Raw genomic sequence first — 15029 nt, 5'->3', positions numbered from 1 at the left:
TGAGTTGTGGAGACAGGGACAACACATGAACTGAATTGTCAATCGCCCCCTCCTCTGGAAGCCATTCTCACTTCCCATTAGCAGTGTAGTCCAGTGGGCATGCTCAGCCATAGCCCTGCCCTACTTCTAGAACACCGCTCCTCTCCACTCACTTCCCAGGATCCTCTTCGGCTTGACACTCCAAGGGATTTTGTCTCAGAAGCTTCTCCTACTCCATCCCCGTCAATCACCATGGCTTCCACTGTGACTGTCTGTCTGTCTGTCTGTCTCTGTGTGTATGTGTGTGTGTGGGAGAGAGAGAGACAGACAGACAGACAAAGAGACAGAGACAGAGACACAAAGAGAGACAGAGACAAAGAAAGAGAGGGAGGGGAGGAGAGAGACAGAGACAGAGGGAGGGAGGGAGGATACAGGAAGAGAGAAACAGAGAGGGGGCACAGTTCTCAAGGTTCTTCTCTCTTCTAAGCTTAGAATATTGGGGCTGCCTCATCTGATACCGCATTATCGTCCACAAGTCAACCCTAACCCACCCACTCCCCACAATTCATTCCACCCACTCAGCACTCCCTCCATCCCACCCGTTGGCCTCTTGGCTTCCTGGGATGCAGTCTTGGCTCCTCCTTCCTCCTTGCCTCCTACATCCTACCAGTTGTTACCTCCTATTTCCTTCTTACCCCTCCACTCCTGAATGCCTACCCAGCCTGGTAACTCTTTCTCAGATAAAAATTTGATGGATTTTGGATCTTCGGGGTTCCCCTTACCTTCAGAGTCATGTCTTTGGGGTTTTTTACTGGAAATACCAGGCCTTTTTGTGTCTGACCCTAAGCCTTATGCTCTTGGTGAGCTGAGTTCTTTCCTCTCTCAACTGCTGTCTGTGCCCTGGGTTTTCCTCCTCTCTGTACTGGGCCACCTTAGGGACGCTGTGTACCTGGGCTACATATGATCACGTTCACCCAGAGCAATAGTCACTTCCTCACGACTCTTGTCTGGGGGTAACCATTGAGCATTGCTAGACAAGAGGGTCTTCATACACAGGACAGGCTGAACAGAGCTTTTTTCCACAGCAACTTTCTGCTACTGACCACCGCCCCCTAGTGGCCATTACAAGAAATAAGGGCAATCTCACATAGGGAAGGTGACGAGGCAGGTAACTGCTGTGCAAGAGACACTGGTGGGCAGCTCTCCCCGCCCCCACCTCCAAATCCTCAAACCTCCTGCTGCCAACCCCAAAGCACTGATATTATAGCATGTGCCGCTGTGCCCACGCCCCTGACTATTCACCACAGATGAGCTTGGGAAAGGCTGTGACCTTTGACCTCACAATCCTCCGATCATTGCTAACGATCACACTCATGTTTCTTCTTCGTGGTGATGAGTGGGTGTCTCAGGTGTTCTTGGGAAAGGACTTCGGTGTATGTTTTAGGTTGCTGTCACTTGGTTTGTTTATTATTGTTATTGTTTGTATTGAGACAGTCTCACTATATAGCGCAGGCTGGCCTGGAATTTCACTATGTAGCCCAGGCTAGCCTCGAATTTGTGGCAATCCTGCCTGAGCCACGGCACCCAGCAAGGTTTCTGTCTTAATTTGCTTGTGTCTTTTGTGGTGCTGCAAATCAAACGGGGTGCTTTAAACATGCAAGCTCTCTACTACTGAGCTGCACCTCCATCCCCGAGCCCTGCCCTTGCTGCTGTTACTAGGAAGGAAGGGTTCTCACCAGAAAACAGGAGAAAATGATGAAGTTAGGGAGAACAAGAGTTTTGCCTGAAATCAAAGCACCTAGGACGTGCGATCAGGGCTGATGACGCCAGAACTTGGTTGTGCTCTGTCTGGCAAGGACCAGGAATACTACAGTGGCGAACCAGGCCCAGGGGCAAGCCTAGGTTTAGGGGGAAATCTGGTTTCTCCTGCTGATGTCTTAAGCAAGCTAGACCCTCAGCTCTACCATCACGGACATGTGGACATTCCCTGGACATGTGGACATTCCCTGGACATGTGGACATTCCCTGGACATGTGGACATTCCCTGGACATGTGGACATTCCCCGGACATCACAGCCAGCGTGCTGCTGCCCCTGATTGGCAGAGAACACTCACACAGATGACCATAGCTGGTGCTTTGCCGAATCCTCAGGTCCTCGGTGGAGTGGTGCAGAGTTGGGCCTGCTGAGGGGCTCCGGGCAGAGCTGCGATCTGGGGGGTGGGGGGCAAGAAGGCAAGTAGCTGGCATCTTCGAGGCTGCAGTGTCTCTGGCTAGCACAATGACTGCACAGTCACTTCAACTAAACGGAGTCGCTACACATCTCCCCTTCTAGGAATGTTTAAGGGAATAGCGGGTATAAGAGTGCACAGGAATGGGGCAGGAGAGACGGCTCGGGGGTTAAGAGCATTGGCTGATCCTCCCGAAAACCCTGGGAAATATTCATACAGTTGAAAAGGAGATGGAGGGCTAGAGAGATAGCTCAGTGGTGAAGAGCACTGACTGCTCTTAAGGTTCTGAGTTCAATTCCCAGCAACCACAAGGAGGCTCATAACCATCTGTAATGAGATCCGATGCCCTCTTCTGGTGTGTCTGAAGACAGCTACAGTGTACTCACATACATAAAAAAAATAAATAATTCTTTAAAAACAAAAGAAGGGTTGGGGATTTAGCTCAGTGGTAGAGCACTTGCCTAGCAAGCGCAAGGCCCTGGGCTCGGTCCTCAGCTCTGAAAAAAAAAAGAAAAAAAAAGAAAAAAAAAAGAAAAAAAAGAAAAAAAAAAGAAAAGGAGATAGAATACGCGATTGGCTAAGCTGACTGGGTGTGCAGCAGACGACCTACCTTCACCTCTGATTCTGCTACCTGGGGCTCCTTTGTTTGTCTGCTGGGTTTGCCAAGCCTAGGGCCTTCAGAGGCCTAGAGTGAATAATCTTCTCTCCCCACCCGGCCCCAGGCTTTGCTAGCTAGAATGGTATACAAGCCCTGGCACACTTGAGGTGACCTCAACACTCCCACCATTTTCATGTGCCCCACCCTCTGCAGAGATTTCTGGCTTCTCTTGGTTTAGTGGAAAACTCTTTCCTAAGCAAGCCATCCCTCTAGGCATTCCCTGGTGCTATGTGCTGGGAGATTCTGGCCTGCCCCCTTTCCCAGAAAGCACTCCAGAACAACTGCTCTCCCAGGCATTAGGACACACTTGAAGGTCTCAAGCCATTGCAATGTGCAGTACGGGCTATGAGCCAACCGTTCCTAGGAACTACTGTGTTCTGGTGTCAGGAGCAACATGGAGTATGGTTGGGGTCCCTTAGGACTTCCAGAAGTGGAGACTGGAGGAGACCCCAGACCCTTGGACTTTCTTCAGGATCATGAAGCCATATACTTCCAGCCCCCAAAGTGGGATCACCTGGTCACCTGGTCACATGCCCTGTGCCCACCAGCAAGCAGTCCTACTCACTCGTAGTAGAAACCGACTTCCCAATGTCTGCAAGGGAACGGTGGATGGGCTTCTTGGTTTGGTGGCGATGCTTCCTCAGGAGCACGTAGCTGACCCTTTCCCGGAGCTCTGGTCGCAGAAGTCCACCCTCTATCTGCTTCTCAATGACATCATCTGGAGGAAAAACAAACAAGTTGGGCCCATGTGGAAGAGAAAGAGCCCAGGGCTTTGAGGCCTCACTTCTTCTGGGCTATTAGTGGGGCTGAGAATTAGCAAAGGGATCAGGGATTTGAAAACAGTCCTGTGGCTTTACCACTGACAGTCAGGACTGCCAACCCCAACATCTTCGTGTATAAGGTTGCGCATATGTCTCCGGTGTGTGCGTGTGTGGACAGAAGTCTCTGTTCTTTCCATCCCTGTTGTGAAACATGCTTTAAATAAGACCTATGAAAGTGCACCAGGAAGCAAAAAGGTGCTGTGTTAAATGATTTTCATCCCCCAAATGAATTATTTTTTTAGAAAAGAAATAGTTATAGTCGTATCAAATGTACTAGGTAGACTAAAACTCATAGGGATGTTTAGGGACAAAGAGACAAGCCACCTCCTTGACTGACACTCCATTAAGAGGGAGCTAGTTTTCAAAAGAAGAAAGAGAGTCCATTTTCCTCTGAAAAGAAACAAGTTGCTATGGCAATGCCACTCTGCCCATCCGAGGAGCCCCTCTCCCTGTCTACCGCCTTGTTGAGCTACATCTCAGGGATGCTCTGTTGGCGATATGCATAGTGTGGAAACTAGAAGCAGTTGGGACAGTGCCAGAGTCAAAATCCTGCAGAATCAGGCAAGTGTTGAGATGGCCAGTCATACAGACTTGCAGGTTGACATGAGGTTGGGGAAATTGCCCTGGTTTTCGGGGACCACAGCAGAGATGTCCTGGACTCACCTATGATCTGTGGTAGAGAGCCACTGTCCAGATCCAGCAGCACCGTCCCTGTCTGCAGGCAAGTGCGGAGCTCAAAGAGGCTGTGCAGGGACAGCGTGGACACATGGGGCTTGCTCCAGCGTTCTCCTCCTTCCTCTACCTTTTCTTCAAATTTTATCCACCTGGATAAAGTAAGAATGGGGCTCAGTATGGTCAGTGCCCTCAGGTGGAAACCTATTCCTGGTCAATTCAGTAGTGTTGCTGGCAGTTTCCTCTGAGATTGAAGCATTCTATCCTGTAGGAACCTCCTTCAACAAGAAGGTAAACAACTCAAAATAGCTTTAGGAAGTCCCTGAAACTGATCAGACTCACTAGGCCCCTCCCTGCCAGAGTAAGCAATAAAAGTTGAGAATCCCTCTCAGATAAGCAGAGTTGAGCTACAGAGAAGACTTTCAGAGAAGCCAAACTGCATGAAAGAAGAAAAAAACAGCTGAGCTGCCTGAAGAGGTTTACACTAACTGAGTCACTTGGAAGAGACACTCTCCAATCTGTTGAGCTGCCCGCAGGCTGTGCAGTATGCTTCAAGTTTCCAGCTTTTGGTGTTTTTCCTTCTACCATGTGGGTTTCAGGGATCAAAGGTAGTCGTCGTTAGACTTGTCAGCAATCACCTCTTCCTGCTGAGCATTCTCTCTAACCCAGGCTAGTGTCGAACTCACAACCAACACTTCCCCTCACCTCCCAGGCACTGGGATCACAGGGACACATTACCACATACGGCTGAACTCAGATTGCATGCACACATGTGTATATGTTGTGCGCACAGGCATGCACACTGGTGCACATGAAAGCCACAGGTTGTTGCTGTTTTTAAAGATTTATCACTTTGTGTATATGTGTGTTTGCCTGTCCATCTGCACATTGTGTGTATGAAGTGTCCACAAAGGTCAGTGGAGGGCATCAGATTCCCTGGAACTAGGATTACAGATGATTGATTGTGAGCCACTGTGTACTCTCTAGGAACCAAACTATAAGGCAGCCTATGCTTTTTTTTTTTCTTTTTTCTTTTTTTCAGAGCTGGGGACTGAACCCAGGGCCTTGTGCTTGCTAGGCAAGCGCTCTACCACTGAGCTAAATCCCCAACCCCGCAGCCTATGCTTTTAACCATGTCTCCAGCCCCTTCATCTTCTTGTTTTGAGACAGACATTGACCAAGTTCAAAGAAAAGTAATGTACCGGGAGATTTGGTGACTAGACCCCGTGTGTCAGCTCATACCCATCCGAGGGCCTTGATGCTCTCCTCTGAACTCATCAAGCATACATGTATTCGATGCATATGAAAATAATAAATAAATGTAAAAAAATTTAAGGTGTTCTTATTTTTAGAGGCACATATTTTTTAAATTTTATTTTTCTTGGATACTTCATGTATTTACATTTCAAATGTTATGCCCTCTGCCCCCTGTCCCATCCCCCCTTCCCCTCCCCCTGCTTCTATGAGCATGCTCCCACTCCCACCCACCCACTCCAACCTCAACACCCTGGCATTCCCCTACACTGGGGAAACGAGCCTTCGTAGGACCAAGGGCTTTTCCTCCTATTGATGCTGGACAATGCCATCCTCTGCTACATATGTGACTGGAGCCATGGGTCCCTCCATGTGTACTCACTGGTTGGTGGTTTAGTCCCTGGGAGCTCTGGTGGGATCTGATTGGTTGATAGTGTTGTTCTTCCTATGGGGTTGCAAACCCCTTCAGCTCTTAGAGGCACACGTTAAGCATTTATATGTGTAAAGACATGGCAGTTGGAACTTGTACTGACATGACCTCGTTTATGTCAAGACAGGGCGTGTGGGACCTTGATATTGGCCGTGAGTTTCGCAAGGGTTGAGAGCTGGGTGATGGATACCTGGAGCTCCATTCCGATGCACAGTACTTTCATGAACTTTGAACGTCCTATAACCCAAATGCTTAAATACTTTCTAAACTGAATAAAGGCACAGCTCTTTCTGAAGATTCTGACCAAAGCCAGGCTTACCGCTTGTGTATGCCTGATGGAACAATTCATGTAATCCCACACAATTCACTGCAAAGCAACCTTTATACCATGCTTGGCTTTAAAAGGCACAAATTAGAGTCAGAGAAGCAGGTCAAGCAGAAAGGAAATCTCTGAGTTGGAAAAAGACTTTTCGGTATTTCATCCAGTCCTGATCCACTTCCGTGCATGCCAGAGGCAGGAGCCAGGTGCCACTTCTCTCTAAACAGAACCTTAAAGGGTCACATGTTCCAGAAAGCAGCTCTCTGCCACACAGAGGGGAGGTCAGGATCTGAGGCCTTTTCTTCAACTGGTATCTGAGACAGGCTGGTTGCTGCTGATCGCTGATCCGGCCTGTGTTCCGGAGCTAGCCACCAGGTACAGTCCAGGCTTCCAGGCCTGGGAAGACACTATCCCAGAGGAAGGTCTAGAAAGGGCTAAAAGCCCTTGGTGCTGGGGCTGTACGGTTCAGACAATAGAGTGCTGTCCTTCCTAGCTGTGTTTGCTCCCTGAGCACCACGTAGAAAACGACCCAGTCTGGCCAGGTACATTGGTGCACAACTTTAATCCCAGCCTGAGGCAGAGTCGGAGTCGGAGGCATCTCTGCGTGTGGAGGCCAGCCTAGTCTACATAGTGACTTTCAAGCTAGCCCAGGCTACATAGTGAGACCCTATGTCAAACAACAACAAAACGACAACCAGCATGATGGTACAGGCACTTGGGAAGTAGAAAGTAGAAGTAGGAAGATCAGAAATTCAGGGTTGGATGGCCATAGGGTCCAGTGGGTAAGAGTGTCTGCCAAGAGTCTAGTGATCTGGGTTTGATCCCTGGAACCCACAGAAAGATGTAAGGAAGAAACCAGCTCCATAGAGTCAGCTTCTGCTCTGCATCATGTAAGTGCCCGGGCACACGCATACGCATTTTAAAATAATGTAAGCCAGGAAGTTTGAAGTCATCCCCAGCTGCATAGCTGAGTGTGAGGCCGGCCTGAGCCACACCATCCAGGCTGAATCCCACGCAGACTGAGCGCACCCAAATCAGAGCACTGGGAGTCAGACATCAGTGTTATTTAAAGAGAAGCTGGACCGTGCAGAGCACTGACTGCGCTTACAGAGAGCTAGGGTTCGATTCCCAGCACCTACATGGCGGCCCACGACCGTCTGGAACTTCAGCTCCATGGGATCTGTTTATGTGCGCCCCCTGCCCACTCGACGAGCCGTCTACCAACTGAGCTGTCCCCTCTGTGGAATTTGTCTTTTGTTTTGTTTCTAATATAAGGACACTGTACTGGCTGGTTTTTTTTTTTTTTTTTTTTTTTGGTTCTTTTTTTTTCGGAGCTGGGGACTGAACCCAGGGCCTTGCGCTTCCTAGGTAAGCGCTCTACCACTGAGCTAAATCCCCAGCCCAAACCAAGCAAGTTTTTTTTTTTCCTTTTCTTTTTTCCCCGGAGCCGAGAACCGAACCCAGGGCCTTGCGCTTACTAGGCAAGTGCTCTACCACTGAGCCAAATCCCCAGCCCCGTACTGGCTGGTTTTTATGTCAGCTTGATACAGGTTGAAGTCATCAGAGAGGAGGGAAACTCGGTTAAGAAAATGCCTCTGTAAGAGCTGGTTATAGGCAAGTCTCTAGGGCATGTTCTTAATTAGTGATTGATGGGGGAAGGCTTAGCACACTGTGGGTGGTGCCATCCCTGGGCTGGTGGTTTGGGGTTCTTTTTTGTTTGTTTGTTTTTAAAGGCTGAGCAAGCCATGAAGAGCAAACCAGTAAGCAGCACCCTTCTATGGCCTAGGCATCGGTTTCTGTCTCCCATGTTCCTGCCTTGCTTGAGTTCCTGTCCTGACTTCCTTCAATGATAAAGAGTGGTGTGGAGGTGTAAGCCAAACAAACAAACAAACAAACAAAACCCCTTTCTCCCCAAGTTGCTTTTAATCATGGTGTTTTATCACAGCAATATTAACTCTCAGACAGCCCCCTATGTAGCCCAAGTTTGTCTAGAACTGTAGCCTAGGTTGGCCTTGAACTTGTGACCCTGCTACTTCAGCTTTCTAAGGGCTGGGATCGCAGCTATGTCCTGCCACAGTGACACTATGAAAGCATTTTGTGCAATAAAACACAATATCTGATGCTCAGGCTGTGTTGATTCTAAACATCTGTTACTATAAGAAACATACTGGTCAGGCTGGAGTCACAGGTCAGCAGTTAAGAGCACCCACTGCTCTTGCAAAGGACCCAGGTTCTGGACCCCGGACCCAAGTGGCAGTCCACCATTGTTCATAACGCACTTCCAGGGGATTCAGTGCCCCCTCGTGCCTCTGAGGACACTGCATGTGCATGGTAGCACATGCAGGCAAGCAAAACACTTATACATATAAAATCAAGTCAATCTTAAAAAGTAAAGAATTATGTTTAGTGTTGTCGAGGTGGCTCAGTGGTTGAGGACATGTGCCGCTCTTACAGAGTATCTGACCTCAGCTCCCAACACCTGTGTCAGGAGGCTCACACTCTGCCCATAGTTCAAACTCTGGGCACCTGCATGCATGTGCTCAAATCTACTCTCCCATACTCATAAGTAAAAGATAAAAATAGTTTTAAAAGAGAAGGTATATACTCGTGTGAATTTTTCCTTTGTTTCTTTTTGTTTGTTTGATTTTTATTTTGTAGCCAAGGCTGGCCTTAAACTTGCTGAAGATGTTCCTGAACTCTAAGCGATAGTTCCATATGTTTGTGCCACAGCTGGCTGCTTTAGTACATGAACTTAACTTAACTTTACTCACCTAGGATACATGAAGTTCATGCCAGTTCATGCCCCTGCTGCGGTCACTCTGTGTCACCTCCTGACTTTATTCTGTAATTTTCTCAGCCCGAAGCCTAACGTCTACAGGCAACTTTAACAGTGTCTGTCTAAGGCCCATTTCTAATCCACTTAAATGCTTTTTAAATTTTGGGATATTTATGCGTGTGTAATTTCGTCGTCATGAGAATGCCACGGTGTCCTTGTGGGAGTCAGAGGACAAATCTCAGGAGCGGGCTCCCTCCTTCAACCATGTAGGCCCTAGGGAATGAACTCAGGCTTTCAGATTTGGCACCAGGCCCCTTTATCCGCTGGGCCTTCTCAATAGTCCTGTGTAACAGACATTTTTTTTTTTTTTTTTTTGGTTCTTTTTTTCGGAGCTGGGGACCGAACCCAGGGCCTTGTGCTTCCTAGGCAAGCACTCTACCACTGAGCTAAATCCCCAACCCCAGACATATTTTTTTTAAAAAGCAATTTATTTATGTCCTTTGTGTGTTTGAGTGTTTTGCCTGCGTGCACAGAATAAGGGCAGCACACGTGTGCAGTGCCTGCAGAGGCCGGAAGAGGTCAGATGCCCGGGACTGGGGTTAGTTAGAGACAGCTGTCTGCCTTTGTTATGGGCAGTGAGAATGGAGCCTGGGTCGTCTGGAAGAGCAGCGAATAATTTTAATACCCGGAGCTGGAGAGATGGCTCAGCAGTTAAGAGCACTTATATTTTTCATTAGGACCCAGGTTTGATTCCCAGCACCCACAAGGTGGCTCACAACCATCTTTAATTCCAGCTCCAGGGAATCCAATGCCCTCTTCTGACCTCTGGGGACATCGACCATACATGTGGTACAAATACGTACATATAGGCAAAACACACAGAAAACAAAACCAATAAATCCAATTTTAAAAGAAATGTAGGGGTTGGGGATTTAGCTCAGTGGTAGAGCGCTTGCCTAGGAAGCGCAAGGCCCTGGGTTCGGTCCCCAGCTCTGAAAAAAAGAACCAAAAAAAAAAAAAAAAAAAAAAAAAAAGAAATGTAAAGAATGGAACAGGTATGCAAATTCTGTTTTACTTTCTCAGTTTACGTGACAAACTCATGCTACATAAAATCACAGAGGGTCGATAAGATGGCTCAGGAGGAATAGGTCCTTGCTCCTGAGTTCAGTCCTCTGAACCCACATGGAAGAGAGGGAGAGAGAGAACAGACGCCCATAGGCGTGCTTTGTCCTTTACATGCAGTCTGCAACACATGCGTGCACACACACACACACATACACACATACTCATGCACACATACCCCATGCACACACACATACATACATACACACACACACACTCATGCACACACACCCCATGCACATACGTATGCACGCACACACAGACATATAAATAAATAAAATATAATTTTTTAAAAAGCATATGAATGAAGGCAGGTGTGTGAAATAGAGCACATGATTTCTACAACCATTCTAAACACACACCCACGGTTTGTCACCCAAACCCGGCAGTGCGTTTGAAATAGAGCATGTAAGAGCCGTGGCTGGGGCTGGAGAGATGGCTCAGAGAGTAAGAGACTGGCTGCTCTTCCAGAGGTCCTGAGTTCAATTCCCAGCAACCACATGGTGGCTCACAACCATCTGTAATGGGATCTGATACCCTCTTCTGGTGTGTCTGAAGTCAGCTACAGTGTGCTCATATACATGAAATAAATAAATCTTTAAAAAAAAAAAAAAGAGCCGTGGCTGAAGTGTTGACAGGCGTGAGTTCAGACAGCACAGGAGAGGCGGATGAGCACCAGACAGCTTCACTGGCCTCTTGGGATAACACTTTCGTCTAGGTTCAGAACTCCATCTTTTTTAGGTTCCCAGGGCTGATCAGATACAAAGCTGATGACCAGTAAGGACCAGCTTCCCAAGAGCTGAGGTGTAAACCTAACGGCCAGCTTATCTTACAGCAGGATTTGTAGAAGCCTCTCGCCCTCCCGCCCTTTCGTTCTCTCCTTGGTAGACCTACTAGGATGGTCACGTTATCATCAGGACGTTCAGTATAGCGTCAAAATGAGACACGATGGCTAAGTGGTTATGTTTCATAGATTCAGGGTAAGGAACCTCCATCTCTGAAGATAAGATGTGTCTGAGATCAGGACCAGACTGACGGGGCCCTCCTGCTTAGACTGTTCTGGAACGAACCCACTTTCCTCCTGCCATGGTTACCTGAGTCCCTGTAATTCAGTCTTCCTTTATATTTGCCTAAGAACCTTGGCAAGGCTTTGGTGATGTCTCTATTTGGGAATTCTTGGAGAGCCACCCTCTCCTAAGAAGTGACTGTGGCTGTGGGGAGTGGAATGTCCTGTTCACAGACCTGGCTCAGGAGAGGGGTCCACTTTGTCATACACAAGCCACAACAGAGCCATCAGACAAAGCGACTGGCCAATCTGGACTGGGTCTTTCAGGGGAAGGCTCTGGGGACTGTACCTCTTTGATTCCTCTTGTCTACATCCATGGGGGTTATGTCTTCCCAGGGGTCTGTCAATCACGAGCTCGTTGGGCTCCCTCCGACTCTAATTTGCACTGTCTCCTTCCGGATCTTCATTTTCACAGCCTCTCCCTTTACTCTCCTGGGTCAGGCCAGGGTCACTTCTCTATGTGAGGCCTCTCAGGAGCCCAGGGTGGACAAACACCTCTCCTTCGAGAGTGCTTACTAATAAAGACAATGGTTAGAACTTACCAAGCACTTTCTAGGTGCTAGACGCCCTGCTTCCTGTGCATTACTCTGCCCTCCCCAAAGTATCAGGCAGCTCACCAGAGACAGGGTCTGAGTGCAAGTCTTTTGACAGAGGAACCTGTTTTCTCAAACTTTACGCATGCTACCCTGGGTTTCAGCTATGCTGTATTTGAGCACACACCTGCCTTTTACACTAAGTCAAGAGTCAGAAAACAAGGCCCCTTGAGCTAGGAGTACTTGCAACCTGTTTCCATATGGTCAGCTCAAGTGGAATAGTTTCTAGGGGCTGGAGAGATGGGTCAGTGGATAAGAACATGGTTCGATTCCCATCTTTCCATATGGAGGCTTGAAGCACTCGTAACTCCAGTTTCAGGGGCTCTGATGCTCTCTTCTGGCCTCTGTGAGTGCTGGGCATACAAATGGTGTAACACACACACACACACACACACACACACACACACACACATGTAGAAGTCAGAGAATAACTTTCAAAAGTTGGTTCTCGCCTTCTGCCTTGTTGAGACAGGGGCTAGCCCATTTCGGTGGCTGTGCTGGCTATTCCGGGCTAGCTGCCCCAGGAGCTTCTGGTTCTGCAATCTCCCTCTCCCATCCCATTGGGGTGCTGGGATTACAGATGCCACACCCTACCCTACCACACCCAGCCTTTATGTGAGCCCTTCAGGTCACCTGCCCAGTACTTTTGACAGCTGAACCACCACAGGCCTGCGTTTTGTTACATATTTAAAACTTTGCTGAGGAGGAGGAAGAGAAGGAAGAGGAAAAAGAGGAGGGAGAGGAGGTGATTAGAGAAGGGAATGTTTGTGAACCAAAAGCCCAAGGAATTTTCATCCTAGCCTTTAACAGAAAAAGCTCCCCAGTATCCACCTGTGCTAGTAGTCTGAGGGTAAATTCAGAACTTGCTCATTTTAATTTTCTCAAGGGTCCAAACAGCTGTGTTTTAGAACAAAAGAAGGAGGCTGTCACTAAGGTAACGTGAAGCATCTTGAGAGCCTGGGTGGCATGGGATGGCAATCCCGTGGTGGGGGCAGAGATGAGCAGATGCCTGGGGACTTCAGGCTAGTCTGACTAGCTATGTTAGCAGGTCCCGGGCCAGCAAGACAAAATAGCTCAGAAAGCAAGGAGGAGTGGGCAAGACGACTCAGTAAGTAAAGGTGTTCGCCACCAAGAAATCACCTTCTGACCCCTGCACATGTGCCATAGCACAGGGGTGCTCTTCTCCTAGACGTGCACACATACAAACAGATAAAGGAAAACCCAAACATACAAAGTGGAAAATGCCACCACAAGTTGACCTCTGGCACGCATGCATGTACTTGAACATGCTCACTCCTATTTTCCTGCTTGCTCACCATAAACTTCAGGGTGTGTGTGTGTGTGTGTGTGTGTGTGTGTGTGTGTGTGTGTGTGTGTGTGTCCGAGCGCGCGCGTTAGTGAAAGAAGAAGAGGTTCAATTCCAGGTGGAAAAACATCAACCTTCAGCGTTCAGACCATTGGGTCAGCTAAGGTGAAGCAAACAACTGTGGAAATCTTCACCTGACCTCAAATCTCCATGCTTGACTCTACTGTTAAGAAACACAACAGGCACAGGCCTGGACCCACTGCCCTGGATACAGCAGCCCCAAACCCCTCCATAACACTGTTCAACCCCTCCTTCCTCAAACCTGCTGGGAGCCCCACCTGACCTAGGGCCTGTGACTAGCAAGCCTGCCTCAGCCTTCTGCCCCCGGAAGCCGTTCTTTCTTCTCTCCCATTTCTGTCAGCATCCGTGAGGCTCACATGTCTCATCCTAAAGACAAAAGCCAAAGCTGAGGCCACGGGTCAGTGGTGGCATAGCATACGCAAGGCCCTGGGCTTCCTTCTTGATGAACGGTGCATGAACAGTTGCATGGGGGTTGGGAAGGGCTTAGCTGACCGTGTGCTCGCTCAGCCTGTAAGGGAGGGCTTTAGTCCTTGGTACTGCATAAAAATCTGGGTGTGGTGGGCTGGAGAGATGCCGCACAAGCTGGGATCCAATGGAAGAAGTCTGGTGGAGGTGTGCACCTGTAACCCCAGGGTTGGGGTAAAGGTAGCAGAAGAGACATAGGCAGATCTCTGGAGCTGCCGCTAGCCAGCCTGGTCAATTGGTGAAGCCCAGGTTCAGCGAGAGAGCCCTCAAAGATAAGGCGGAGAGCAATTGAGAAAGACACCCAACTTTGACCTCTGACCTACACACACACACACACACACACACACATGTACCTGTGCATGCCCACACACAGGAGCTTGTATAATCACGCAAGCACACTGTCTGCACATGTTAGGGTGGCCCACACCTTAACCTCAGCTCTCTAGAAGTTCAAGGTCATCCTCTGCTACATAGTAAACTCAAGGTCAGCCTGGACTTTGTCTTGAAAATAAACAACTTTTTAAAAAGCTGAGCAAAGACTTCCCTTAATCCTGCGCTCTGCTCCTGAGACTTCGGCTCTTGGACAGGCCCCTCAGGAGAGTTGTCCAAGTGATCAACTGTGCTTCCCCACTGAGCCGTCTCCCCAGCCCAAGCCTTTCCCTTTGATCTCTTCTCAGCACTAAAACCCAATGGTCTGTCTGACCTACCGACCTCTGCCTTTTCCCATAAACCCTTTCGGGTCCCCCAACTCTCAGCATCAAGCCCAGACTCCTCAGTTCCACAGCGTGGGATCTACTGACAGTCTTGCCCATGGAGCACGGCAGGTGCTGAGAGTCCTGCCCTATTATCCCTCCACAAGGAACCTAAGCCCAGGCCTTTCCTGCCCATCTTGGTCTTTAGACAAACAACCCTGAAAACCACATTCATGCGTGAGGTACATGCTAAGTAATATCAGGCTACGCCCCAGCCGTGCTCCAGGGACCCCTCCCTCACTGCCTATCTTTGCTATGCTAACTCTGACCCACCCTCCCATCTTGGTGTGCACACCCTTTCTCCTGGGAGCCTTCCTTGACCCTCTCAAGCCTCTATGCATTCATTCACACAGCCCTCATTTCTAAGCATCTATCCCCTTAGGTGACTTCGTGCCTCACGGCACTGACGCCAAGTGAACAGTGACAGCATCTGCCATGCTCCATTTTGAAATGTCTTGGCTCAAGGCTTATGGTCAGTAACAACTTAGTAGATATTACTTGAGTGA

General features: G+C 48.7%; 1 protein-coding gene across 14 annotated transcripts in view; it reads right to left on the bottom strand.

Moving 5' to 3' along the window:
- The window catches only part of Slc4a5 (solute carrier family 4 member 5), a 100453-nt gene that overhangs the window by 44289 nt on the left and 41135 nt on the right, over positions 1 to 15029 (bottom strand). For all 14 annotated transcript variants that reach the window (XM_087656678.1, XM_087656668.1, XM_087656672.1 and 11 more), the window contains 3 exon segments: positions 4351 to 4511; positions 3432 to 3584; positions 2095 to 2190 (listed from right to left, as the gene is read on the bottom strand). In XM_087656678.1, coding sequence (XP_087512804.1) covers positions 2095 to 2190; positions 3432 to 3584; positions 4351 to 4511 — 410 coding nt within the window.

The sequence above is a fragment of the Rattus norvegicus genome, chromosome 4, assembly GCF_021556685.1.
Source record: "Rattus norvegicus strain SHRSP/BbbUtx chromosome 4, alternate assembly SHRSP_T2T, whole genome shotgun sequence".
Taxonomy (NCBI): Eukaryota; Metazoa; Chordata; class Mammalia; order Rodentia; family Muridae; genus Rattus; species Rattus norvegicus.
The sequence above is the reverse complement of the archived record's forward strand: the minus strand, read 5'-3'. Positions and strand labels throughout refer to the sequence as shown.